This window comes from Ochotona princeps, chromosome 1 (assembly GCF_030435755.1).
Source record: "Ochotona princeps isolate mOchPri1 chromosome 1, mOchPri1.hap1, whole genome shotgun sequence".
In the NCBI taxonomy this organism is placed as follows: Eukaryota; Metazoa; Chordata; class Mammalia; order Lagomorpha; family Ochotonidae; genus Ochotona; species Ochotona princeps.
In genome coordinates, this window is record NC_080832.1 from 167451272 (window position 1) to 167478527 (window position 27256).

The following is a 27256-nucleotide window of genomic DNA, read 5'->3' on the forward strand; positions in this document are numbered from 1 at the left end:
CGCATGATCAGTTAAGATCCCCTGGAAGGCAGAGGCCGGGTCACGCTGCTGCTGTTACCTGCTGCCATGGGCCAGGACCTTGACGACGGGCAGATCAGCACCTCCGGGAGCTAAGTCCTACCATTTCCTTCTGCAGGCTGGGAGGGAGGGAGGGAGGGAGGAAGGGAGGGTAACCGTTTACTGAGGAGGACATCTGCAGCAATGTGTACCTGCAGCCAACTGGAAGAGCCCTGCCTACTTCAGTCTTTGGTCTTGAGTTCAAGGGAATGCTGAGCTCCTGCAAAGGATGCAGGGACAGCTAGGAGGGACGGGGAAATGGCTGGAAGTGGTTTCTAAGTTGGGGCCTGCCTGGAAACCAGGCCTAAGGAATGAGGAGAGCAGCCCCGGCAGTAAACACAACCCGACTCTTTCTGGGGAATTGGTCTGGTCAAGCCGCACGGAACTCCAGCACCCACGCTTCCTGCTTAAGACGTCAGCCCTCAAGGGTCACACGGGCTTCGTGGTGACACTGCTAACTGACCTGACAGGCAGGAGAGCATGCACAGAAAACTCGAGCACTGGAGTGTTCGTACTCGGACACGCGTCAGAAGTCCTGCTGCCTTCCCTGGGGCTCGCCTTTCACGGTAAGACAAACGTTAAGCAGCAGGTCCTGTGGTGGCTTGTCCGTCTGCTCCGAGCTACACACCAACCACATGGTTAGTGAGCTGGTGTTGACCTTCACCTCAGAGGACCATTGACACTGTCACAGGGCCACCTTTCCAGGACTTGAGCCATCCCCAACACCCTGCTGTGCCGGATGCTTTCCACGAACTCAGAAATGGAACCAGGATGGTCCAGTAATTTGATTTTTTTTCCTCAACTGATTTTTAGTCTCAAAGGAATATTGTTTAATTCCATCCAGAGAAGGTGAGTGTGGCTGTGCTGCCACTGAGAACCCTGGAGTTTGCACAGTTACCATTTACACATTTCTTAGAGAAACTGCATCAGATGCAGAGTGTGCGTTCTTAGAGGACACACGCACACACAGGCCAATGAGAAGTACCAGTTCAGTGCGCTCAGCTTGCCCCAGAGCCCGTTGGAAGTGCCGCTGCTCCTGCCTGCGGTGCGGGAGCCAGGTGGCCTCCCGGCGCGCCTCTAGAGCTCGTCTTTGGCCTGGCGCAGGACGAAGCGGTGCAGAGCCTCCAGGTCCCTCCCGCCACTGTGCTCACTGACTTTCTTCCCTCCACGGAAAAGCAACAGTGTGGGATAGCCTCGCACCTGTAGTAAAGGAAGAAGAGGCAGAGAAAGAACATGTCTGAAAACCAGTGCTTCCAGGCTCCCTCGCACACACACACTGCTCCTGCAGGGTAGCAGCTGGGGAGCTCTGGGCCCCATCTGTTGAGTGGGTCCACAGTACAAAGCAAAACAAGACCACAGGGCTTTGAAAGCAAAGCCTTGGTACTGTCAGTGTGGAAGGGACAGTCTTCCCACGAAGCTGAGCCTCTCCACCTTTACCGCGCATGGGGCTTCAGGCTGAGGGAAGTGAGAATGCAGAGTCCAGTCCTGCAGGGCCGGGCTGGGCACCTGGCTATCTGTATTTCCACCCGCAGTCCAATGGCAGCTGCAGTAAGTCTCACAGTACATTTCCAGTCAGCTGCAGTGTGCTTTCCTCTATCGAGGTCAGGCCATGACGGGCACCCGCTCATAAGTGAGCTATATGTGCATCGGACAAGCGAGACCATGAACTTCAGTGGCTCGACCGGGGTGTGGGAGCCTGTTTTCTGCTGAGAACTGGGCATGTATAACATCACTCCCAGGCCACACACAGTTACCAACTTTTTAAGAATTCAGCTTGCTTCTGATTTCCTGAATGTCATATCCTGCCTGCTGTCCACTGTGTGCTCCATGGTACAGCCCGCACCACCAAACCCGGCAGCCACTGGCTTGCTGGCATACCCTCTCCCCGGGCTCCTCCTGCTCAAACGTTTTCACCAGCCACTCTAATTGAAAATGGTGCCCCCAAGGCAGCTATGCCACGCCCTGGGCTCAATACTAAGTGGCTTGTCTCCAGCTGGCGAGGCCCGGGAGCATGGCTGCCCCAGGGGGTGCAGGCAGGGTGGGGACCCACTGGCAGTGCCCACCCACCGAGTACTTGCTGCAGATCTCCCGCTCGGCCGTGCAGTCCACTTTGGCGATCTTGACCTCTGCCAAACCTGGAAATTCCTTCCTAGAGAGCTCCTCCCAGGTGGGAGCCAGGTTCTTACAGTGGCCACACCTAGGAAGAGAAGAGTGACAGTTATGCTCATGTCATGGGGACAAGGGGTGCACCACCTGTCACTGGCCACGGCTGGACGCACGTCCCCATCCATCCGAGCCCCCCTGCGAGGTAAGGCCTCCAAACGAGCTCAGCCTCTTCCTTGCTCCCCAACCTGGCGGCCTCGTTCCGCTCACACCTCCCCTGCTGGCCTCCTTTTGGACCCTTGCCCATCGGGTGAACAGCTCCTTTATGTTTGATCTATATTTGTGCAGCTTTAGAGCTTTTAAAACTAGAAAACTGGAATTGCAAACAGGGCTGGCATTGCAATGTAGTGTGTGATGCCACATCCCTATGGGTACCAGTTTGATTCCCACCTGCTTCACTTCCAATCCAGCTCCCTACCTGGAAAAAGCTGCAAATATGAGCTCAGGTGTTTGGGCCCCTGCACCCATGTGAGGGTCCTGGTGTTGGCTATCTGGGGAATGAACCAGTGGATAGAAGATCACTCCCTACCCCTCTCCCTGAATTTCAAATAAGAACATATAAAATGTTAAGACTGCAAACTGCGCAGCTCATTCTAGCCATGCACCGATGAAGGTTTTGCATAATCCACTATTTCAGCTTCTCCTGGATCCCTGGAGTGAAGACAACCGAAGCAAGAAGGTGATGTGCAGTCCAAAATGAGTGTTCCCCACCCAAGTGCCCTGCTTGTCCAAACAGACTGCTTTATTTGCAAATGTGGGGCACTGTTCCCGTTTTGCAACTGAGAAAACTAAGGCTCAAACAGCATCAAAAAGAGACAGGAATTCACAGCACCCTTGGGACCTGCTGTCTTCCACAGCACCTCAGCAGGTCTGTTTCAGAGGTGTGCAGTCCATCCCTCGTTCCTGCCCACCAGGAGCCCATGGCAGCAGGGTGCAGGGGACTGGCCAACGCAGGCTGTGGCTCCAACAGGAGGCTGAGCTCCGCTGGACTGCTTAGCACAACCCCACAAGCAAAGTTAAGACGTGGTGTTCATGGTTGCTTTTCCCAATAAAACATGTGGTTTAGAAACACAGGACCATTGCACTTGCGCATTGCACAGCCATTTTGTCCTCTCCAAGGTAGCAGGAGGTTTCAAAGTCGCCATCTTCCCTGTGAGTGACTGGGAATACCCCTGAACCATAACTCATCTGATTCTCAGCGCTCCTGTGTGTCCCACATGCAGGAAGAGCCAAGACACGCATGTGCTGATGCTGCCCTGGCAGCCACTTACCATGGGGCGTAAAACTTGACGAAGGTGATTCCTTCTGCAACGGCCTCGTCAAAATTCTTCTGGGTGAGTGCCAGCACAGCGCCCTTGGGGGGGGGGAAGAGCCAGTTTGCAGTCTGTCACTGACAGCAGGGCAAAGCTGGGCTTTAGGACAGCACACACACACACACACACACACACACACACACACACACAGGTGACTTCTGAAATGCTGGTCTCTATACACGCTCCCAAGCCACATGCAAACACACACACGACTTACACTGCACAGGCGACACCAAGGAGGCCATCACAGGCTCCAGGGGTCCTGAGCCCCGCAGTGGCCACGAAGAAACGGCAGGGTGATTCAGGATGGACGCTGTCTTAGCCAAAATGTGAGGGGCCGCATGCTCTCAGAGGACACACGGCTGTCCCAGCAGCCAGGTGGATGGGCTTGGCGTGGCGGCGTTCACCGCGACCCTCTGACCCTCCTGCCCGTGCTTATCTCATATCTGTGTTCAACGGAAATGGGACAGCTGCTTCCCTGAGCTCTGGCTGGACCTTTCTAGGAAAGGGGCTGACAATGGCCTTGGGGCTGGTGGTATAGTGCCATAAGCCACTGCCTGATACACAAATATCCCATATGGGCACCAGCTCAAATCTCATCCTTCCCTGTGAATGTGCCTGGGACAGGCAGGGGCAGGTGGCCCGAGTGCCTGGGCTCCTGCCACCCACCTGGGAGACCTGGATGGAGTTCCAGGCTCCTGGCTTGTGCCTGATGGCTGCAGCCATTTGGGGAGTGAAGCGCAGATGGAAGATTCTGTCTGCCCCTCTAACCCTTCCTTTTGAATAAAGGAAATAGATCTTTAAAAAGATTCTTCTGACAGTTCTCTATGTGTACCTCTCTTGCTTGCGAGGAAGAACACAAGGACCCAGCACAGGGCTGCTCCACTGGCATGTGCCCCCCAGGAAACTCGTGCATGGGGGGGTTCTGAGGCCATGTGGGGTCACTGGGGAACACTACACAGTTATGTCCAGAAATACCCACCCCATGTTGGAAGCCTTGCTATAAATAGGAATGTCTGTGTGAAGCAGACAGCCATGCCATATAATTACACTCAATTTAGGATGACCTTTATAACCAGTGTGACACACACACACCCCTCTAGCCTGTGCTCATCGTGCTGACAACACTGCGGGCTTACTCCCTAAACCAAGACTAGCTTTTCACAAACACCACAGCTAGCCCTGACCTATCGGTGTCCGGCTAAGGAATGGGCTGTGGGCAGACCCTGCTGTCCCTGTCCCGGCAGGAGCGAGGGGATGGCTCCATACAACCAGGGGAGATGGGGCTGGCTAGAGAGGGATGGCTCCAGGAAATCTTCTATCCTGGGAAGGTCACTGCTCTTACCCTTGCCCAACCAAAGCAACAAGGACACACTGCCCCTTCCTCTCCCTCTGACGTCCCCAGCTGCGGTCACAGGCAAGGACAGTGTGCTGTAGCAGCAGGTGACACAGCTTTATGCTTTGGAAATGGAAGTGTCCTTCAGAAGTTCATGGAGAAATGGAAGTAAAAGGTTACGTTTGTTTTGGTGCAAAAGAAGATGTGAAGTCATGTAGAGCTTGTCCATAATGCTTGTATGGTGACGGGCCGAATGGTCAGCAGCTGGGAAACGTGGGCACGGATTCCCAGGGAACACGCGTCCACCACCTTGAGTAGCCTCGTGTGCACCAATGGCCTCGGCGGGGTGCAAAGCCCCAGGATGCCACCGACGTTCCCTGAGCGACACCCCCTAACAGCTCCTCCCACTCTGCCCCCAGGTAAGCCAGAAATCAGAAATCCAAGCTCCTCCTGGCTCCCGTGCCCTCGCTTGCCCTCACAAGTACCACATTCAGGATAGCCTGGCTCCTGACACTGCTGTGCTGCTGCTCTCGGGGCGCACTGCTGCACCCTGCATGGGAGCTCCCACCATCATTCAGACCCTCTGTCACGATTCCTCATCTCCTTCAGCTCTGCTGCTGGCGGCAGTGACTGCCCCACTTCACACAGCTCAGGCCCCTCCAGGGCGGCACCCCACTTCACACAGCTCAGGCCCCTCCAGGGCGGAACCCCACCTCACACAGCTCCGAACACTGCAGGGTGGATACCCCACTTCACACAGCTTGGAACCTGCAGGGCTCCTCATCTCACACAGTGCATGCCTCACCACCTCATCTCGACACTCCTGCCCCAACCTCAGCTGTGCGCTCACATCCTCCACTCCCTGCAGCTGCCTCGGCCTCTGCCCTGAGCACACCAAAGGACTCCTCCACCATAAGACTGTGTTAAAGTGCAGTGAGGACAGCGAGGTATGGAGGGGGCAGAAATGGAGTCCCGAGGCCAGGAGCTCAGAGCCACAGCGAATCCCCCCAAGGACTGTTGAATCAGGAAGACCGCTCAAGGCTGCGACAACAAACATCACCTCACACCTGTCCCAGGGCTGTTGTGCTGACCACCCAGAGTGTGTAGGAACAGGGAGCAGAGAAAGATGTCCTCACTGGAAAGGCAGCCACAGGGGCTGGCACTGTGGAACTGGCATTCTACATGGGCACAGGTTCAAGTCCCAGATGCTCCACTGCCCATCCAGCTCCCTGCCAGTGTGCTTGGAAAAGCAGCAGAGGACAGCTCAAGTGTGGGCTCCTGCACCCACGTGGGAGACCCAGAGGAAGCTCCTGGCTCCTTACATCAGACAAGCCTGGCCCTAGGCATGGTGGCCATTTGGGAAGTGAACCAGTAGCTGAAAGAATCTATTAACTATTTTTCAAGTAAATCTTTCCAAAAAAAGAAAAAGAGGAAGGAAGGAAGGGAGGGAGGAAGGAAGGAGGGGAGGGAGGGAGGGGAGGGAGGGGAGGGGAGGGAGGGGAGGGAGGGAGGGGAGGGAGGGGAGGGAGGAAGGAAGGAAGGGAGGGAGGGAGGAAGAGCCAAGCACAGCTAACCACGAGAAGGCTCCTTCTGCTCCAAGGGTTACAGGAGTTCAGGGCCACGGCCAGTCTCCGGCCGGCAGCAGGTGCCTACCGTATCAGCTGCAGGCTGGGCGGCCAGCCCAGGGGCCTCAGTGGGCTTGCTGGATTCCGGCGCAGCAGCCTCTGGTCTCTGCAGCTGTGATGCCACATAGCCCTTCAGCGACTCCAAATCCCGCTTGCCCTTGTACTGATCGACCTGTGGAGACATGACACTGCTGCTGGGCGGCCTGGGCCTGCTCCTGTCTATGGGGGAGGGCCCCTCAGTGTGGTCAGAGTGTGTGGCTGGTCTGCCACGAGCTGTCCTGGAGGACTGCCTAGTGACTGACCAAGGGCCAAGGGCTGAAGGCAGGGAGGCAGACAAGGATCCGGTCAACCTTCCAAACCAGATAGCACTGTAACTCTTACACCGCTTGGCATCTCAGCCCACAGCATGAAGGAAGGTTGCAGCCAGCGCCCACGTACCTTCTTGCCATCCCGGAACCAGAGCAGGGTCGGGTAGCCACGGACCTGGTTTCCTGAGCAGAGTTCATGGTGCTGTGTGCAGTCCACCTGGAAGCAGGAGTGAACCCTGAGTCTGTAGTTTGGGGAGACTTTTCCCAAAAGCTGACCCTAAGCACTGAGGAGCTAAAGTGCGGAGTGATGGCAACACCAACTGGTAGGAAGCGACATTTCTAATGTGAGCAGGTTAGGGCTGAAGCCAAGTAAGCCAGGGCGGACACTCAGGGCGATGGGGCTGGGGAGATCTGATACGGCTGTGGGTGAGTGGGGTACACCCTGGGTCACAACCCCAACTCAGAAACCTACTGTTAAGGAGGTGTTCAGCACATCTTAGCTTCCTGCTAATGGCTCCCGAGGGAGGAGGCAGAAGGGATGGCTCAGGGCAGAGGCCTGGGTGGGCTTCCGTGGTGGGAAGCAGTGGCAGGAATCCCTGTCTCTAGGGGCCACCACTTGGTGCGGGGCTTAGCATTCCACTGAGAAGCTCACGTCCCCAGCCCAGTGCCTGACCGGAGTCCGCTTCTACTTCCCCAGGAGAACTCTGGGAGGGAACAGCCGATGGCTCCAGTACTCGGATCCTGGGCATTCGTATGGGGGACCCAGCCTGAACTCGCCCAGCCCCAGCTACTGTGGACCTCTGGGGAGAGCACCGCTGAAATGGGAGATCTCTGTCTTGGTTGGTCTCAGTCTCTCTCCCTCTGTCCCTCAAATAAATAAAATGTTTTCTCTAAAAAAAAAAAAATGGACCGGCTCATAGTTTCACAATGAAAGGTGAGAAGGGGAACAACAACGCAGTAAATAAGTGAAACTAAGACGTGACGTGAACATTACAATCTGTGGCACTAATTTGCACACTTGCATAGCCCAAAGTCTCCGTTTCACTTACATCTCAGGGGAGACCATTTGCCCAACACTTCCGTGACATATTTTCTTCAGTCACTTCTTCCTTTTGGATTTCCTACTAACGTTACAGTCGGTGAGGCAGCACTAAGCTGGCTGTCACTGCATTAGCAAAGTAAGTTTTTCAAACAAACTACAGTTGGAGAGCAGTTAGTGTTGAGCTGAAGCGAGGAAGCCTCCTGAGGTGTGCACAGGGGAGAGCCCGGAGGAGGGCCCTGCAGGGTTAGTCGGGCTTGCCTCTGCTCACGGGCCCCGCTGGGAGACCTCCAAGAATATAAACTACAGAGTTTCCCACCAATGCTCCTAACACGAAGTGAGGACAGAAGGAGACGGCGTCAGATGATTACTGTGCGATCATTTCCCTCTAATTAGAACCCGAGACTCCAACAAGCCATGGTGAACAGTGCCCGTAACCAACACCAGCAATCCTGAGTCCAACTCACGCAGCACCTGCCCCACGGCCGGATGGCTGGCTGTCTGAGGTTGCAAACGGGGTGAATGCAGAGGCATGGCAAAGCCTAGCCCACTGCTGTCCAGTCCACTCCGAGATCAGACCTCTGACTACTGTTATGCAGTCAAGCAAGTTCGTTTGACCAACTACCATTCCTAGACATGCAGCTTCGCTACTGCAGTCTGAGAACATAAAAAAAATGTTACTGTACAGAGTAGCTGGTAGAAGCCAGAGAATGGACGAAATTGCCTGGCAATTCAGTCACCTACATCCCATAACAGAGTGCTTGGGTTCAAGCCCTAGCTTCGGCTCCCTATTCTTGGTTTCTGCCAACGCAGACCTCAGGAGGTGGAAGCATTGGCTCCAGTAGCTGGGCAACCTACCAGCCACCTGGGAGAAGCCAGGCTTGCGCTCCCAGCTACGGCTTCCAGTCCTGGTTGCTGCCAACAATGTGGGGGCGTGAAACAATGAATGGGAGTTCTCTGGCTGCCTCCAGGAGAGGAGCTGTTCTAGAGACAATTACACAGTTTCCTAGAAAATCCCATTACCCTTAAGCTGTCAGACCTCACTTCTGGCTCTGAGGTGTAAAGCGAGCAACACTGGCAAGCATCCCAAGCCATGGCGCGCACTGAGCCCACTGTGCGGGAGCCCCATCTGCGTGCCCGTGTACAACCCAGCAGCCTGGGATTGAGATAAAGTGGAGGCCCCTACGTTCGTCAATGAACACTTTCCAAGCCCCAGCCCGTATCTGTGCAGTACAGACTCCGGGGTTGCTCTTCAAAATGAGCAGAGACTGGGCCCGGCGGCGTGGCCTAGCGGCTAAAGTCCTCGCCTTGAAAGCCCCGGGATCCCATATGGGCGCCGGTTCTAGTCCCGGCAACCCCACTTCCCATCCAGCTCCCTGCTTGTGGCCTGGGAAAGCAGTGGAGGACAGCCCAAACCTTTGGGACCCTGCACCCGCGTGGGAGACCCGGAAGAGGTTCCAGGTTCCCGGTTTCGGATCGGCACGCACCGGCCGTTGCAGCTCAGTTGGGGAGTGAAACATCGGATGGAAGATCTTCCTCTCTGTCTCTCCTCCTCTCTGTATATCCGGCTTTCCAATAACAATAAAAATCTTTAAAAAAAAAAAAATGAGCAGAGACCAAGGCTGTAACTTATCTCTGGGCTGTGGAAAAGCCAGCACATCTCAAAATCAGGCTGCCATCTGCGAAGGCACGATGAATGACCAAGTGGCATGCTCCATGGAATTCATAAACCAAGCTTCTGTGATTTTGCATTCAGAATGGAGAACGGGCCACTCTGCTACTGAATGCCCAGAGCTGTCTAAGCTCCAGTTTCGCGAGGGCTTTCACTTACCTTGCCAATCTTGACAGCTTCAGAGTGCTCAAGGCCCAGGGCCAGCTGCTCCCAAGTTGGGGCTAGCGCTTTACAGTGACCACACCACGGTGCGAAGAACTTGATGAAGTGCTCACCTTGTATGCACAGCGAAGGCAGGGCGGGAAAGGAGAAAGAGGAGCAGGGTTTACATCGTGTCTTGCTGCAGACCTAACTAAGAACTGAACCTTTGTTCTCCCACTGCTCAGCAAATCTCACTTTGGTACTGATAGTGACTCCACTAGAAACGTCCACAGGGGGCTCCTAACCATGCTCAAAACCAAACCTGGCCACCTCTGAACGAGAAGAGGGATACAAAGCTAGCGAATGGACAGGCTGGGTAGTGGCTGGCAGACAACCAGGCATGCTGTACCACCTGGGGCCTTGGAAAGCACCAGGCTGAGACGACGTCCCAGACCCAAGCAGCACACCACACCGAGGGGGTGCAACCAGCCAAGGGCAGACTGCAGGGCCTCTACAGGTTTATGTCCTTGGCAACCGCAGGGCAAGGAAGGAAGAGAGGAATAACCAAAGGGCCTCCTGAGAGCGACACAGGAGCTCCTCGGTTTATAGTGGAACCCTGTCCCTACTTTAAGTCAAAAATATCCAGAATGTATTTGATACCAGATAAACACACTGTGAAGTTGAAAAAAAAAATAGTTGAGTCAGGAACCTCCTGTATAGGAACAAGACCAAACTCAACTACAGAGCTGAGGAGCACACACTTGAGTGATGAAATCATACCCCAAAAGTAGTGCTTTCTGCAAAAGACAAGAAGAAGGAGGGAGGGAGGGAGGGTGGACTGAGAGCTGGATGGAGCAGCTCCAGCAGCCGGCAGGCCCATGTCTTGAAATGGACAGTGGTGACAGGGTGACTGCCTTGGGAGAATTCACTGAGTCCTGCATCTGTGTTTCTGTGTCTGCATTTAATTTTACCATAAAATAGAAGTTGGGAAGAGAGAGCTGAGGCTGGCATTGGAGTGCATCAGTTATGGCTGCTGTTTATGACCTGTGTCCCACATGAGTGCTGGCTGGAGTCTTGGCTGCTCCAACTTCCGATCCAGCTCCGTGCTGATGCACCCAAGTGCTCAGGCCCCAACACCCATATGCCGAGTGACTGACCACGGGCTGAGGGCTGAAGGCAGGGAGGCAGACGAGGACCTGGTCAACCTTCCAAACCAGGCAGCATCGTAGCTCTTACACCACTCCGGATGGCTCATCCCTGGAAGTTACGGTCACTTCGGGAGTGAACCAGTAGATGGAAGATCTGTTTCTCTTTCAACTGGTTTTTTTCCTTATTAAAAAAAAAACTATCATACCCTCAGCTATATAGAAAAAATGAAACCCTGCCAACAGCATTCCCAGGACCTTGCAGATTTGGTCCTGAAGCCGTTTTACTTCAATGTCAGGCAGAGGGCAGGCTGAGATGAGGTTGTGGTCAAGGCAGGAGCCGAGTATAAGGTAGTGTTGTGTACCTGGCCTGTGCCCACACAGGCTCATGGCCAGAGCAGGACGTGTGTGAGATCACAACAGCCACCCCGCAAGGCTGCAGCTGTCCGTCCAGAAAGCACCCTGCTAAGCCGGGTCTACAAGGAAGAGATGGGGGGGTCCCTGGGAGCAAGCCAAGGAGGGTCTCCTCCCAGCAGCAGCAGCTTGCTTAGGGAGACCAAGATGGGGAGGGAGCCTACGTCAGTCTCTAGCCGAAACGGGTCTCCCGGATGGCAGAACGTAGAGGCTCCACTTTATGAAGAAAAGCACAGCTTTTACCAACAACAAGGAAGGTTCAGGGGTCAGCCAGGAGCCATCTGCAATGGTATGTGTGGTGGGGCAGGGGGCACAGCCCTTTCCACGACTTGCCCACTGGGAAAGGGGTAAAGAGGTCCACGTAGCCCTCACTGCAGAGGCTACGCCATGGAACAGTGTCAGCCAATGCCAAGATGTGATTTGGGAAGGTGTGTTATGTGTAAGGAAGAGCCCATGAGGTTTGGGGTAACAGGGGCCCCGCTAAGCTCCATGTGAGTGCATAGAGGCAGCGTGGGTTTTACACCAGAGGGGGGGGGGGATGTCAAACACTCAGGTCCTTGCGCACCAGCCTGCTCGCCACAGGGGAGTTCTGGATTCCAACCCATGAAGGCTTTTTCCTTTGCATGGCTTAGACCTGGGGTGGCTGGAAGCACCCAGGCTAGGGTAGAGAGACCACATCCAAGAGGGGAGGCTGAGGGGTCCCACAGGGCAGAGCTGCCAACACTGGGTGGCAAGAAGGAAAAAAGGCGGTCGGCAGCACCCTCCCAGGAGGTACCCGCCCTTACCTTGTGCAACATGCTGCTCGAAGTTGTTCGCCGCCAGTTCATATAGCCCCTGCTTCAGCTCGGGAGCCTGGGCCGGTTCTACCTGTGGCGCAGGTGTCTGATGGGAAGAAGCAACGCAACTGTCATGGGGGTCTCAGGAAACCCAGGCTCAACATGGGGCCTCCCAAGGGTGCTACCACTCGGGGGAAGCTGGGACAGAAAGCTTCAGCAGCCAGCTCCTCGCCAGCCCCCTGTCCCCACCCCAGACCCAACCGAATACGAAGCTAACAGATCTAAGGGCACTCCCCCCTCTACCCCAAAGCCTGCCTCTTCTGGAGAGCTGAACGGAGATGTCACATGGAACATGGAAGTGTCCAGCAGCTTGCTAAGGAGACAAAAGCCAGCAATTGGGCACAGCTGAGAGTCAGAGAACTTCAGGAGCACAGTTGGTGGGGAAACCTGCGAGAGGAGCTGAGCTGTGCCAAGATAGACCCGAGAGCGAGGCAGGAGGCAGATGGGAGAACGGGAGACAAGGAGAGGCCCTGGGCTAGCCATGGGCTGTGCCTTCAGGAAATCACAACCCGCACACTGAGTGGGACAGACACACAGCCAAGGGGGCAAGCAACTGCAGTTTTTCTTTTTCTTTTTTTTAATTTATTTACTTATTTGGAAGTAAGAATCAGAAAGAGAAGAGAGAAAAAGAGATTTTCACTTGCTGGTTCACTGCCCAAGCGGCCCCCAATGGCTAAGGCTGAGACAGCCCCAAATCAGGAGCTTCTTCCAAGTCTGCCATGCGGGCACAGGAGCCTAAACACTTGGGCCATCTTTCACTGCCTTCCCAGGAGCATTAGCAGGGAGCTGGATTGCAAGCAGAATGGCCAGGACTGGAACCATCACCCATCTAGAATTCTGGCATTACAAGTGGCAGCTCTGCCCATTACACCACTGCTCCAGCCCTGCCAAGTGACCCAGGCCAGGAGCAGACACCAGTATGCGTAGCAACCAGGGCACCACAGCATCACATATTTCTCAATCTGTGTTTCAGGTCAGGAGCAGACCCTAGCACGCACAGTAACCAGGGCCCCTATCAGCCACACAGGAGAGCTGGATGAAGCTCCTGGCTCCTGGCTTCAGGCTGGCCCAGCCATGGCTACTGCACCATCTTGGGAGTAAACTAGCAAATGGAAAATTAATCTTTCTGCCTCTCCTTTTGAGCTCTGACTTCACACATTTTTCAGTCTGTGCTTCGGGCCAGGCACAGCTGCAGCTTGCAACCAAAGAAGCTTCAAGCGAAGCAAGGCCGTTGGGTCACCGCCTGCTGCATGCGCAGGGTGCACACTGCTCCACTGTTTATCGGGAGGTTCACATTCTTCTTTAAAATATGCAGGTTCAAACAGCAAAGGCTTGGGGAGCTGTAGGAGGACAATGTGACCCTAGAAGGTCAGCGAGCACAGGATTACAGTTGATTGGATAATATTTACATGAGAACCACCGAATGGCTACCTTTTGTATACCTGACTGGATATCATTTGTATAAGCACAGTTGAGTGGACAGCATGTGTATGAGAACACTTGGTGGAATATACAAGACGAGTTCCAAACAAAAGCACAGAAACAGTTGATGGGATTTGTTCATAAGCTCAATGCTTCCTCCCTTATCCAAGATGGGACTCTCAGTGTATAAAGTCTGATGCCACTAATAAACTTCGGCTTTGACCATCAGTCAGAGTCCAGGTGTGTTATTATCGGCTCCGTGCACCAAGTCCGTCGCTGCGGGACAGAGACAGGTTGCGTGCAGCTCAAACCAGGCAGACTTGTGCTTCTGCAGCGCTGAGTTTTCCTCTGCTGCTAGCCTGTCCAAACGTTCCGACTGCTAAATGCTCACCCAAAACAACTGCAAAGCCACAGGGCAGTGAGTCCAAAGCAGCTGTGGCAAGACAGCCTGTGTCATCCCTCACTGGCTGTTCAAACCATTTTCAGCGGCACCAGGAGAGGTTCATCATTGGCACTGACAGGGGCACTGTGCTTCCTGTGCCTCTCAGCAGCCACCAGGGCAGACCCTAAAGATAACAGTACTCCCCAAAGGTCATGGAGAAATGGAACTAACTACGTTTATGGTGGTGTTGTGGCAAAGAAGCTTAAGCCTCCACCTGGAGTGATGGTATCCCATATTGGAGCAGTAGCTGCCCCACTTGTGATTCAGTTTCCTGCTGATGCACCCGAAAGGCAGCAGACAATGGCCTGTGGATTTGGGCTCTGGCCACCCAGGAGGGAGACCCAGACGCAGATCTTGGCAGCCCAGCCCCAACTGGCATGACCAATTGAATGGAACATCTCATTCTTTCTCTCTGTCTTTCAAATAAATAATTATTATTCAGGTGCAAAACCTTTCTAAATCCATGCAGTTTTTTCATACTATATATTTTCCATTTTGCATGAGCTTTTTGCGGAAACCTTAATGCAGGAATACTGGATTTTTTTTCACTAAAACAAAACTTTACTGCTACCTCTCAGGGTCTGCACTAGCAGAAGTGGAGTGGGAAATGGAACAAGGTTTTGGGATGTGGAACGTGGACATCCTAACTTACTCCCTAAACTTACTAACTCATTTTATCTCCCCGGAACCTTCTCAAGTAGCCTTGTACTGTGCTCTGTCCCAGCAAAGTGACACTCTCATCCAGCTAGTGACAATGTAAGCCAACATGTCTTTAGAAAGTATTCAATAGCCATGACAATGCCACTGTTTTGCCTTGCAACTTCATGTGCTGCAATATCACCATGGGTTGGCATTGTGGGATAGCAGGCTTCCTACTGGGAACCTGGGAAAAACAGTGGATTGTGGTCCAGGTGTTTAGGCTCCTATCAGCCACCCAGGAGATCTGGACGAAGCTCCTGGCTCCTGGCCCAGCCATGGCTACTGCAACCATCTTGGCAGTAAACCAGCAAATGGAAAATTAATCTCTTTCTGCCTCTCCTTTTGAACTCTCAGAAATAAACATTTTTAAAAAATTCTTCTGTACTCCCAAGTTTTCACTTAAAAATCCAAATTCAAGTTGCAAAGAACTCTTGGTTTATTGACCGAATGAGCATCTTTAACCTGAAATGTTCCAAAAGGCAAACTTGTTCTGAGCACTGGCGGACTACGGCTGGAAAATGTGACACCTGATGTCCCAGGGCCATGGGAGAAAGCCACTCACAAGAGCACTAAAGATACTGTATGGAATCACCCTGTGGGCTACATGCCCCAGGTGCACACAAAACCTAAACAAATTCTGTCTGCAAGTGCGTCCCATGTTCAAGATCTCACATACCTCCTCACAAATATTCCCAATCAGAAAAGCTGTCTGAGGGGCTAGCATGGTGCCTTGATTAGCCAATCCTTCATCTGCAAGCTCAGGTATCCCACATGGGAAAGCTCATGTCCCGGCTGCCCCACTTCCCATCCACCTCCCTGCTTGTGGCCTGGGAAAGCAGTCAAGGATGGCCCACAGCCTTGGGACCTTCACCCATGCAGGAGACCATGAGGTGACTCCTGGCTCCTGCCTTTGGATTTGTCTAGTTCTGACAAATGTAGCCATTTAGGGAGTGAGCCAGATGAGATCTTTTGCCTCTTCTCTCTGTAAAAATGTGCCTTTCCAATTAAAAAAAACAAACAATCGTCCAAGATCTGAAACATGTCTGGTCCATTTTGGATGAGGGGAACCATCCGTCTTCCACCTGTGTGTTTTTGTGCATTCGCCATTTTGGCCATAAAGAGAAGTATCCAAGGATACAGTTTCAAGAAGTCTGCCCCCAGGAATCTTCCTGCCATCTTGATACTGACAAAGCTGGCTCCTCAGGTGACAAGTGTCAGAATAAAGTGTCCTTTGAGGCTATTTATGCTTCTCCCGTTTCCTCCTGACTGATGCTGCTCTCCTGCAAGAGTACTTTCATAATGGAAACAGCGCCAAGTTTAAACTCGCATGAAAGTTGCACCTGTTCACCCAGCTTTCTTCTCACGACACAGATGCAAATTTCTCCTTTAAGAGGTCTGTGGCTTTCTCTGCTACCTAAAATTAGCTGAGGCTCTGGTTAACGTTTATTCAAGCCATGCACCCAAGTCTGTCTCCTCCCAGCTCAAGAAGGTTTCTATGTGAGTAATAGTTGCAGCTAAGTTTCTGATTCCCACAGACAACAAAGGGTAGGGACCGAGCTGCCCGGGAGCTGCAGTCATGTGGGCACCTCGGATGATGGCATGAGGCCCTCCAGGGCTGCTGCGTCCCCACGGGCTCACAGGCCAGCAGATGCGGCAAAGAAGTCTTAGTTTAACTACTGACTGTGAAACTGCATTCACACATGGCAGCAGGCACTCGTCTCACTGCCCCGTACAGTGGGAACTGCTGCCACCTGTTCGCGTCCTACACATGCAGTGAGCCTAAGCCGGCCTCACGGCTCTCCTCTGCTCGCAAAGCGACACATCATCAGGGGTGTATAGTCACGATTTCAACCAAACACACACTCCCAGCATCAACTCAAGAAGCAGTAGACAGAACTACAGGCCAAGAGGTCAGGGGGACAAGGGTGGTGGACCCCTGGTAACTGGAAGCTTCTCTCTGCTGGGCACACTGGAGTGTTTGCACAACTGTTCTTAAAAATGTCACTTTAGTGGTATCCCACATGTTTCAAGTTCTGGCTGGTCCACTTCCATTCCAGTAACCTGTTAATAAACCACAGGGAAGACATGGATGGAGTTCCAGGCTCCAGGTTTCGACCTGGACCAGTCTGGCTATCATGGCTATTCAGGCAGTGAACCAGCAGACAGAAGGTCAGTATCCTTATTTCTGCCTTTCAAATAAACCAGTGAATATTTTAAAAATAAAATGTAAAAGCTAACTTTACTGGCATCCTGTAACAGAAGCCTGGGCCAAATCTTAGTTGCTATCTTTCAAGGAGTTATTCATTTTTACTTGAAGACAGGTTTTACAGAGAGAGGAAAGACAAAGAAATCTTTCTACTGGTTCACTTCCCAATGGCTGCAACAGCAGGAGCTGAACTGATCTGAAGCCAAGAGCCAGGAGCTTCTTCCGTGTCTCTCACATGGGTGCAGAAGCCCAAGCACTTGAGCCACCTGCCACTGCTTTCCCAGGTCTTAAGCAGGAAACTGGATTGGAAGTGGGGCAGCTGGCCCTGAAAGCAAAGGGTTAGCCTGCTGCACCACTAAGCCGGCCCCGACTGCTCTGCTTCTGATACAGCTCTGCTGATGCACCTGGAACAGCAGTGGAAGACAGCCCAAGTCTTTGGGTCCCTGCACCCACGTAGGAGAAGTGGGTGGAGTTCCAGGCCCCTGGCGTCAGTCTGGCCCTGCCCCACTGTTAAGGCCTGGGAGGCAACCAGCAGCTGGAAGATCTCTCTCAATCTGTCTGTCTCTCTGTGTCACTCTGCCTTTCAAATCATCTTCTTACTGACAATCAACTTTCCCTTCCAGAATCACAGACTTCCAGAAAAGGATGTTTTCAGGTCCACTGGCCTCTGCCCTGCTCCACACACTCACCGCAGGCTCGTCCCTCAGCGTCTGCAGCATCCAGCTCTCCAGGGCTTGGAAGTCCCGAGGGCCCTGGTACTTCACAGCTTCTTGGCCAGGTTTGAAAAACTTGAGGCTGGAAGAGAGTGACAAGAGATCAGAGAGTGTGACTCTTTCCCGCGGTGCTCACTGTTGGGAGCTAAGAGCATGGTCTCAGCAGGCACAAACTCTAAGGCAGCTGGCTGGAGAAGCCCAGCAGGGTTGTAGCCACTGTCAGCTGCCACTCTCCAATAAAACCCGAATGCAATAAAAGTGTCCTCAGAGGTACCGTTTTCGTGTCATTCTGAACTTCCAGGGGCTTCTGATGTCATCCAAGGAACTGCAAGTCAGGCGAAAGCCTTGCAGCCTCCCACCGCACACTTACCACTAGCTGCAGTGTTCAGTGCCCACCCGGAGTCCCCGGGCATGTTTCTGCAAGTTCTCCCCGTGACTGGTGAAGTGACCCAGGACTCAGGGTCCCTGCCACCCATGGTGGAGTCCTGGGGCGAGTTCCTGGCTCCTGGCTAGGCCCAGCTCAGCCTCATGTTGCACACATTTGTTGAGTGAACCAATGCACGGAAGATTTGAAATAAATAAATTAAAATAATAACAACAACAATAATGACAATGAAAAGGCGGCACTGGTGGTTGTGGTCAATCATTATTTTAAAGAAACTCAAGAGGGGCAAACGTTTGGGACAGACGCTTGGATACGGCTTGGGATGCCACATCCCTCACTAGCAAGCCTGGATTCAAGTCCCAGCTCCACTACACAACCCAGGCACCTGCTCACATGCCCCAGGGAGGAGGCAGGTGATGCCTGCAGAGCTAGGCTTCAGTGTGGCCCAGCTCTTGCTGTTGCAGCAAATGGAGAATTTGTCTGCCTTTCAAATGCAATGAAAATAAGCAAAATGCTTTAAATCCCGTAAGATCTGTCTAGCCTGCAATTTTTCTGCTTTGGTATGCAAAGCAAAAAAGTTGGAAAAAAAAGTCTGTCCTGAAACCAGCACTGTGGGCTCGTAACCAGACGCCACCTGCAATGCCAACACTCCAGAATCACACCAGATCGAATCCCGGCTACTCCACTTCCAATCCAGCTCCCTGCCAATGGCCTGGGAAAACAGTGGAGGATGGCCCAGGTGCTTGGGTCCCTGCGCTCAAATGAAGCTCCAGGCCTTGGCCTCACAATGCTGGCTGTTACAGCTATGGGGAGAGGAAACCAGCAGACGGAGGATTTCTCTCTCTCTCTGTCCCTGACTCTATAACTCTTTCAAAAAAATACGTAAATAAGTAAGTCTTTAAAACAAACAAGCTTCTCCTTATTACTGGATTGAAAATCTTCCCAACTTGTCCCATTCAGACATTTCAGACAGGGAAGTAGCTGGAGTTTGCATCACAGACCTTCCCACAGGAAGGGACGCTTGATTCAGTTCTTGCTGTGGATGGAGACTGGGCCAGGGGACCCACGTCCCAACCACAGCTCGACTCTCCTGCCATCACTAAACCTCTCCTCCTGAAATTTCTCCTTCAAGGAGACTGCAGGGGAGTCCCCACCTGGCCAAAGGCCTGACCATTAAACCATGAAATTCTGCAAAGGGGATTTTACAAGCAATGTGGAAAATTATGCATGACATTAAAAAAAAAAAAAGGATTTGAGAAGCAAAGAAGGAGCTCCCACCTGCTGGCGTTCTGCCCAAAGGCCCACAGCAGCCCCTGGGCCAGCAGGTGGGAGCTCCAGCAGAACTGAAAGCTCACACCAGCAAACCTGCCAGCCAGCTCCAACCAGACTGTGAGTGACTCAGCACACTTGGCCCCCTGCATTGTATGTACCTCTGCCAGCCAGGGAGAGTCACAGGGTGTCCCTCCCAGGCCACATCCACTCTAGCATGAGCTCATTTTCATTCTTTTTGACATGATCACACTAGAGCTCATGTTGCCTGGGAGGACTAAACCTCCTCCGTGTATCGAGACACAGGGTCTGACATGAACCTTTCCCAGCATGCAACCAGTGTCTGGGGAGGAAGTGATGCCACAGCCAGAGGGTGCTTGCCACCAGGCTCAGGTGGAGCCCTTCACTTCTCTGTCGGAAACTGCACAGCCAACGCTCTTCCTGGCCCTGTCAGGACCCCGTGGCTTGTGGCTGACACGGACGGCCATTTAAGAGTGGACAAACACCAAAGCCAACCAGTCTACGCTGTCTGCTCCTCTTGGAGTCACAGGTTCCCAGCAGCAGAGCAGCGCCCTCACCCCCTCCTCCCCATCGCCCACCTGCTTTGCTGGGAGCTCACTTCAAAGGCCTGCTCTGCAGCATGAGGCTCAAATGAGGGTGCACAGAAGAACAAGCAGCCATCAAAGACTGAGGGTTTCAGGTCCCTTACCAGAAATGCCAAGCCTTTCCTGACCTTTGCTGGGCATGCTGCGCTGGTGCTGGCACACAGTTACAGCATGACTGCAAGGTGGGGCAGCACTTACCCGACCCGACTCTCACACAGGCTAAAGGATTCAGCCAGAACCACAAGGGACTTCACTGGGAGAAGTTGGACCTGACTGTGGCTGGGACATTCAGTCCAGAGATTCCCCCACCTTCATGCACCGTAGATTTTTTTTTTTAAGGATTTATTTATTTTTATTGGAAAGTCAGATATACAGAGAGGAAGATCTCCCATCCAAAGATTCACTCCCCAAGCGGCCATAATGGCAGGAGCTGAGCCAGTCCAAAGTCAGGAGCCCAGAGCCTCTTTGGGTCTTTCTCGCTGGTGCAGGGTCCCGAGGCTTTGGGCCATCCTTGACTGCTTTCTCAGGCCACAGGCCGGGAGCTGGATGGGCTCCCAATCCAGCAGGGCTGCTGGGATTAGAACCAGTGCCCATATGGGATCCTGGCAAGGTGAGGACTTTAGCCACTAGGGTATCGCACTGAGCCCACCTCACAGGTTTTAACATGAGTCCTGACTGTACAGTTAATTGATGGTCCGCTCTATTATTCATGTAATGAATTATAAGGACTTCAATTCAGCTGCTCTGCTTCCCATCCAGCTCCCTGCTAATGCACACAGAAAAGCAGCAGAAGATGGCCCAAGTGTTTGGGGCCCTAAAGCCACATGGGAGACAGGGCAGGGGTTTCTGGGTCCTGGCTATTTGGGGAGGGAACACCATAGGATGGAAGATCTCTTTCTGTCTCTCCAAATTCCCGCATCTGTGACTCTGGAAGGAAGGAGAGGGGAAGGGAGAGGAGGGGAAGGGATGCGAAGGGGAGGGAAGGGAAGGACACGGGTAAGAAAGGCAGCAGAGGGGAAGGGAGAGGAGGGGAAGGGAGAGGAGGGGAAGGGAGAGGAGGGGAGGACACGGGTAAGGAAGGCAGCAGAGGGGAAGGGAGAGGAGGGGAAGGGAGAGGAGGGGAAGGGATGCAGAGGGATGCGGAGGGGAGGACATGGGTAAGGAAGGCAGCAGAGGGGAAGGGAGAGGAGGGGAAGGGACGCGGAGGGAAGGACACGGGTAAGGAAGGCAGCAGAGGGGAAGGGAGGGAAAGAAAGAAGAGGGGAGGAGTGGAAGGGAAGGGGAGGGACAGAGGGGAAAGGAGAGGAAGGGAGGGAAGGAAGGGAGGGAAGGACATGAGAGAGAGAAAAGAGAAGTGCTTTTCCCTCCACACGTGCCACTGGCCCCAGCAGGCTTGCTGTCTCCCCCAGGATATCGCCTCCCCCACTGTGCCTGTTCCTGAAATGACCGCTCCACCCTAGCCCGGGCACAACACGCTCACATCTATCCATGGGAACGCAGCTGCTACCTGCTGAGTTAAGCAACTTCCAGGCAGCGTAGAGAAGAAATGCCCTCAGCCCTGGGGCTGCGCCTCAAGAGCATCCCCTGGCCTCTTCACTGGCCCCCGTCTTTGGCTGCACAGGCCAGTGTTGGCTTTTGCTTCACTATCCACCGAACAGGTGGGGCCAGGCGTGAGAACTGTGACTCTGGTTTGTTCCAGGTCTGCCCTACGCCTGGCATGCAGGGACCAACTAGACACAGCAGAGTCTGTGCACACCGTGGAAGGAGGACGGGGCAAGAGACCCCGTGACTGTCCTACAGGTGGTCTCCAATGCCAACAACAAGTGACATAAAACCGAGCTCAGCCTCTCGCCACTCAGCAACACTAACAGCAGAACTACACAGCAAGCTGAGACTTCCTCAGGCCAAACGTGAGCTGCCAGCAGAGGGGAAAGCCAGGAGCAGCCCCTGCTCACTCACGTGGGGTAGCCGCGCACGCCCTGGGCTGAGCACACTTCCGAGTCGGCTGTGCAGTCCACTTTGGCCACAAACACCTTGGCGTCTTCCATGCTGTTGTACTTGTCTCCCAGCTCATTCCAAGTTGGCTGCAGTCGCTGGCAGTGCCCGCACCTGTAACAGGGTGAGAGGAACAAGCGTCAGATGCCAGGGTATCTGAGCACCACGCCAGGACTTACCACTGGACCCTGGGCTCTGGGCCTTTTCTTCACACCACTCCCCACCTAAGCCCTACGGAGAACTGACACCAAACGGAAACTGAGCCAGGCACTGTTCTGGCCTCTCCCTGACCTGGCACCCGCTAGCCGCTCCCCTGGGTACCACCCCAGCACGTGCCCCTCTCCCCTTGCTGTCTCCCGAGCACTCCCACACATCCTGGATTTTCCCCGAGACTGGACACACACTGACACTAAACTCCATCGGATAAATCCCTAGCTTGTTTGTCGCTTTCTCCAACAGGACTGCCCTGATTCCCCACCTGTTAAATCTCACCCTCTTCCTCTCCTCTCTGGAAAGTTCCTCGCTCCCGCTTTCCAGCAGCAGCTCGGCACTTCTTACTGTAACTGATGCTTTACTGTCAGGCCTTGACCACACAACCAGACACCCATGAGTATAAGGCAACGTCAGAAGTCCATCAATTTTGCATTTGCTCTAAAAAGTTGCAAAAAAAAGTTCTATGGCTACCCAAACACCCAGGCTGGTTATAATCAAACATCTGTAAAGTGTGTTGTGAAAACAGTTACCTAGAATCTGAAGTCACCTATTGGTTACAATGTTACCTAGAGAGTCTGAAGTCACCTATTGGTTACAATGTTACCTAGAGTCTGAAGTCACCTATTGGCTACAATGTTACCTAGAGTCTGAAGTCACCTATTGGCTACAATGTTACCTAGAGAGTCTGAAGTCACCTATTGGTTACAATGTTAATTACTAGAGATGACTGTCCTGCCAAGTCTTCCTTCTCCACCCTTTCCCTTTGGCTGCTAGAGCTGCCTCAATCAGCCAGGAGATCCTCTTGTTCCATGCTAGCTGACCCAAGGGCCACACTGGCCTTCCCTATGTGACAACACTGTAAACTTCACCCCAGGCCTCAAGCGCAATCACACAGCAATATGGCACATGGGTTCTTCTGCATTTATCCCATGTCTACCCCTGCACTGCCTCTTGAAGCGATCTTTCAAAAAACTAAAATGCTTGTCTGTCAATACTCAAGGGATATAACTGTCATTTCTTCCCTAAAGCAATGTTTCAATAAAATCCACGCTACATCCCTCTGCCCTTGTCTGTGGGAGAGTCCAACACAGTAACTCCCTCTTTTTGGGAGATAAAGACAAAGAAAAGGTCAGTGTTGTATTTAAGGCCAAGGAAGCAAGGGTTGTCATGTTCACCACTGTGCTCCCACAGCCTAGCCAATTCGTAGCAAAACGAATGCAAAACAGCACAGTCAAGTTGCATATGCGGTTTAATGTCTGTAGATTTGAAAAACTGAGTTTTGCAAGAAGGCAGGGGGTGAGGGGACAACTGCCTAGTTCCACAGAAGCCCTAAGCGTGCACACAACGGGACATGTGGCTGGCCTGCTGCTCAGCTGGCCGAGTCCAGCATGCCCCTCACCACGGGACATGTGATGCTGCTGCCTGTACACACGGGCTTGACGGTGGGTACCTCTGATAATGAACCAAAGCAGCCAGGACCCATCCTACTGCTGGAGGAAAACCTGGCCAGGGGACTTCCAGGGTGACCGTGGTGGCACCTGCCCAAGGGTCTTGCAGGAACAAACTGGTTAGAAATGCTCTTTGTGGAGTTTGAGAGTTCATCTGCACCCTTGCTAGAACTGCCAAGATGCAGTGAAGGAGGGTAACGAGTCAGTTCACTGAGCACTGAATCCAAACAGACCCCTTGAACTGCCACTGAGCTGGGCACACCTCTCCCCACCCCCTGCTATCTGTGATGGGTCTGCAGGTGCTGGCTGGGGCCAGCTGCACTCAGCAGTTGGGCCTATAGACCAAGAGGCAGGGCAAAGACACCTGCTAATAACCTTGACCTCCCTGCAACCAGGTTCAGTGTGGCCCAAAAACTGCCCATCAAGAAACTGACCTGATACAGGCCTCAAACCAACAGCAGCAGGACAGCCCCACGCCTGCCAAGTTCGGGACAAAAATCTACAGATCGATGTTTTTGTAACACAGTGTCCCTGTCTGCAAATCACACGTGGGTTTCACCCTTTCACAGCAGCCAAAGCTACAGAGATGTGTGGACAGCTCACTTGGATTCCAGTTGAACTCCAAACTGTTCTTAACAAGCTTACTTTTAAAACTCAAGCATGGAAGACACACATCTGTTCAAACACACCTAGCAGATTGCAGACTATGAAAAAAGCAAATAAAAACCCAGTTACTCGGGTCTGGTGCTGTGGCAAGGTGGCTCAAGTGGCCTTGAGAGAAGCACCTGGCAAAAGCGGAAGACGGCCCAGGTGGCCCAGGTGCGTGGACTCCTGCACTCCCGTGAGCTCCAGATGGAGCTCCTGGCTCCTGGCTCCAGCCTGGCCCAGTCCTGGCCATTGTGGCCATTTGCAGAATAAAACTATACATCAAAGGTCTCTGCCTTGCCCTCTAAGTCTGCCTTTCAAATAACAAATAAGTAAATCCTTTTTTATTATGTTATTTGAAAAGCATGTTTTACAGAAAAGGACACACAGAGTGTGCTCTTCCATCAGCTGGTTCATTCCCCAAGTGGTAGCAATGGTTGGAGCTGAGCTGAGCTGAGCAAGACAGGAGCTTCCTCTGGGTCTCCCAAATGGGTGTGGAGGTCCAAGGAGCTGAGCCATTCTAGGCTGCTCTCTCAGAACATGAGCTGGACTGGAAGTGAAATGACTAGGACTCAAAGCAGTGCCAAAATGGGAGGCTGGCGCCACAGGCAGAGGATGAGCGTGCTTAACCACCACCCATAACACAGGCATCCCATAGAGGTGCCGGTTGGTATACCAGCTGCTCCACTTTGCAACCGGCTTGCTTGTGGTCTGGGAAAAGCAGAAGACAGCCTAGGTGTCTGGGTTCTTGCCTCTATCTGAGGAGTGAACCTGCAGATGAAGGTATCTTTCCCTCCCTCCCTCTCTATGTAACTCTTCCAAACAAGCATTTCTTTTCTTAAGTCATAATAAAAATTACAAAACTTTTCCTGAGACCATCCACCCAAACACCCAGACCATCTGTGGGCTACAGACAAGGAAATAACACTTCTTTACCACCAAATGCCCAGACGTGCCAGACTGTCTCACAGCCCAGCGCTAGCACAGACCCCCAGTTAAACTCCACTCAGGGCACCACAGGGCCTTGCTGCATCTCCACAGCAACTTCAGAGCAAGCAAAAACCTACAGATTCCAACCATCCTAGCTCCCCAAAGGACCACGGCTACAGTTACTCGGAATACTTGTGTTCACTGCAACTGTGGACTGCTTCATGCTAGCGACACTTCTTGGGCCACTGGTGCCAGTAAAATGACAAGTAGTGAGTTCTCCAGACAGGGGAACACAGTCTCTTGACACATTGTTAACAAACACTGACTGACTCGCAGAAACCCCTAACTTCCCCCTGACTCCTCCAAAGGGACCAAAGGGCTCCAGCAGCCTTTCGGCAGCACTTCAAAAGGCAAGGTTGTTTCCCAACAGACCAGTTGTCTTCACGTACTTTTTCTCCCTGCCTCCATCTCCTTCAGTGAACCTCTGGGAATTGTGCAAAAAGGAAGAGCGTTCCCAGCACCCCCTCTTCTTCCCCAGTCCTGCCTGGTGCCCTAAAACTGCACCTGTCTGTTGGGCTCCCACACAGGAGAACGTTCTTGCCTTGGGGCCTGCGGCTCCAGCAGGACAGCGGCCCTCTCTAAGTCACTTCCCGGGCTAGTGTGGCAAGGCCCACGCCGCACCCCAGGCAGGACAGGCGCCTCCTCACCTCTCCCACTTCCCCAAGGAGAGCAGCGAGCAGGAAGGTGGCGACGGTGGGCTAGGGCTTAGGAGACCCCATCTCCTGTGGGCTGTCTGCAGGACTCCCCTGCAGCCCAGCCCGCTCCACCCCACCAAACACACTCTACGTAACCCCTCAAGGATGCACAGCCAACCCCCGTGGCCGGTGGGAAGGTCCCTTCCCGGCGAGGGCACGTGGGCCCCAGACATGGCCGGCTCAGGAAGTTTGAGTCGCCCAGCCGGCCGAGTGACAGCCCTAAGGGACCACGGCACTGCTGGCCGGACCCGAAGCAGAGGGGGCGAAGGGCAGCTGCAGAGACGGAGCACGGCCGGTGGACGCCCTTTCCCGGTTTCCGCCTCCCGCACCGCCCCGGCCGCCCAGCGCCACGTCAGCGGCCAGCGCCGGCCCTCGGAGCGCACGCCCCCCGGCCCGCAGCGCCCATGCGCCCGGGCCCCCGCGGCACCCCTCGCCCCCGGCCGCCGGGGCCCGGAGCCCGCAGAGCCCACGCACCCCTCGCCCGGAACACGGGGTGTCCCCGCGCGCCCGACCCCGACCCCGCTGGCCCGGGCCGCCGGGGGCGCGCAGAGCGCCAGCTGGGGGCCCGGCAGCGTGGCTCGTTACCAGGGCGCGAAGAACATGACGAAGTGTGCGGCGCTCTGTATGCCGTGCGTGAACATGTCGGCCGTGTACAGGTGCTTGGAGTGCGGGTCCTCCCGGTGCCCGCCGTCGGCCGCCGCCTCCTGGGCCCGAGCGCCCCATCGGCCGCCGCCGCCATGGTCCAGCAGGAGCAGCAGCAGCAGCGCGGCGGGGGCCGCGGGCGGGAGGAGGCGTCCTGAGCGCGCGGGCATCGCGGCGGGGCTGGGCGCGCTCTCGCCGCGGCGCCCCGTGCCCTCGCCCGCGCCCCGCCCCGGGGAGGTGCGCCCTGGACGCCCCGCCCCGCCCCGCCTGCGCCGCCGCCGTGCGCCCGTGCCTTCCGCTGCCTGGGCTTGGGGCGAGGGGCCTGGTCTCGGGGCGAGGGGGCTGAGCCCGCGAGGGTCTCGTTCGGTGTCCCCCGGCAGCTCCCGGCACCGCGGCCTTTGCACAGTGCCCGCGGAGCCCCCAGATTGGAGACGGAGAGCCAGGGGGCCGTGTCAGAGGCAGTTCATCCCCCTGCACACAGGAGCCCCGGGCTGTCAGTGGAATGTAGAACTAGAGCAAGCATGGCTAGGGTTTGTACCTGAATGACACATCCCTAACAAGCCCTGGTGACCTGTGATTCTGGGTCTGGGTTCAGTCATGTGAGCTGCTTGCATGTCTATCCCTGGCCTGCCTTAACTTGCTGGGGGCCTGCAGGTGGCAAAGAAGGGCTCCTTGCAACAGGAATTGCCAGAACCCTTAGTTGGGCTGAACTGAGCCTGCTGGAACAGCTGAGAGGCATGCCCTGAGCTGGGGCCCCTCGAGATCACGCGGCACACAGCTCACAGCTCAGAGGCCCCAGCCTGATCAGGAGAGACCAGTTACAAGAATCACTGAGCTG

General features: G+C 54.1%; 1 protein-coding gene across 1 annotated transcript; it reads right to left on the minus strand.

The window, feature by feature from the left end:
- Positions 1-860: 860 nt before the first annotated feature.
- On the minus strand, positions 861-26615 carry TXNDC5 (thioredoxin domain containing 5). Its single transcript, XM_058668555.1, has 10 exons — positions 26362-26615; positions 21750-21899; positions 17508-17613; positions 11999-12095; positions 9673-9788; positions 6933-7019; positions 6523-6666; positions 3492-3574; positions 2125-2254; positions 861-1257 (listed from the first exon to the last, which is right to left on the minus strand). The coding sequence occupies exons 1-10, from the start codon at positions 26586-26588 to the stop codon at positions 1135-1137; spliced, it is 1263 nt and encodes a 420-aa protein (XP_058524538.1). The 5' UTR covers positions 26589-26615; the 3' UTR covers positions 861-1134.
- Between the last annotated feature and the right edge of the window lie 641 nt (positions 26616-27256).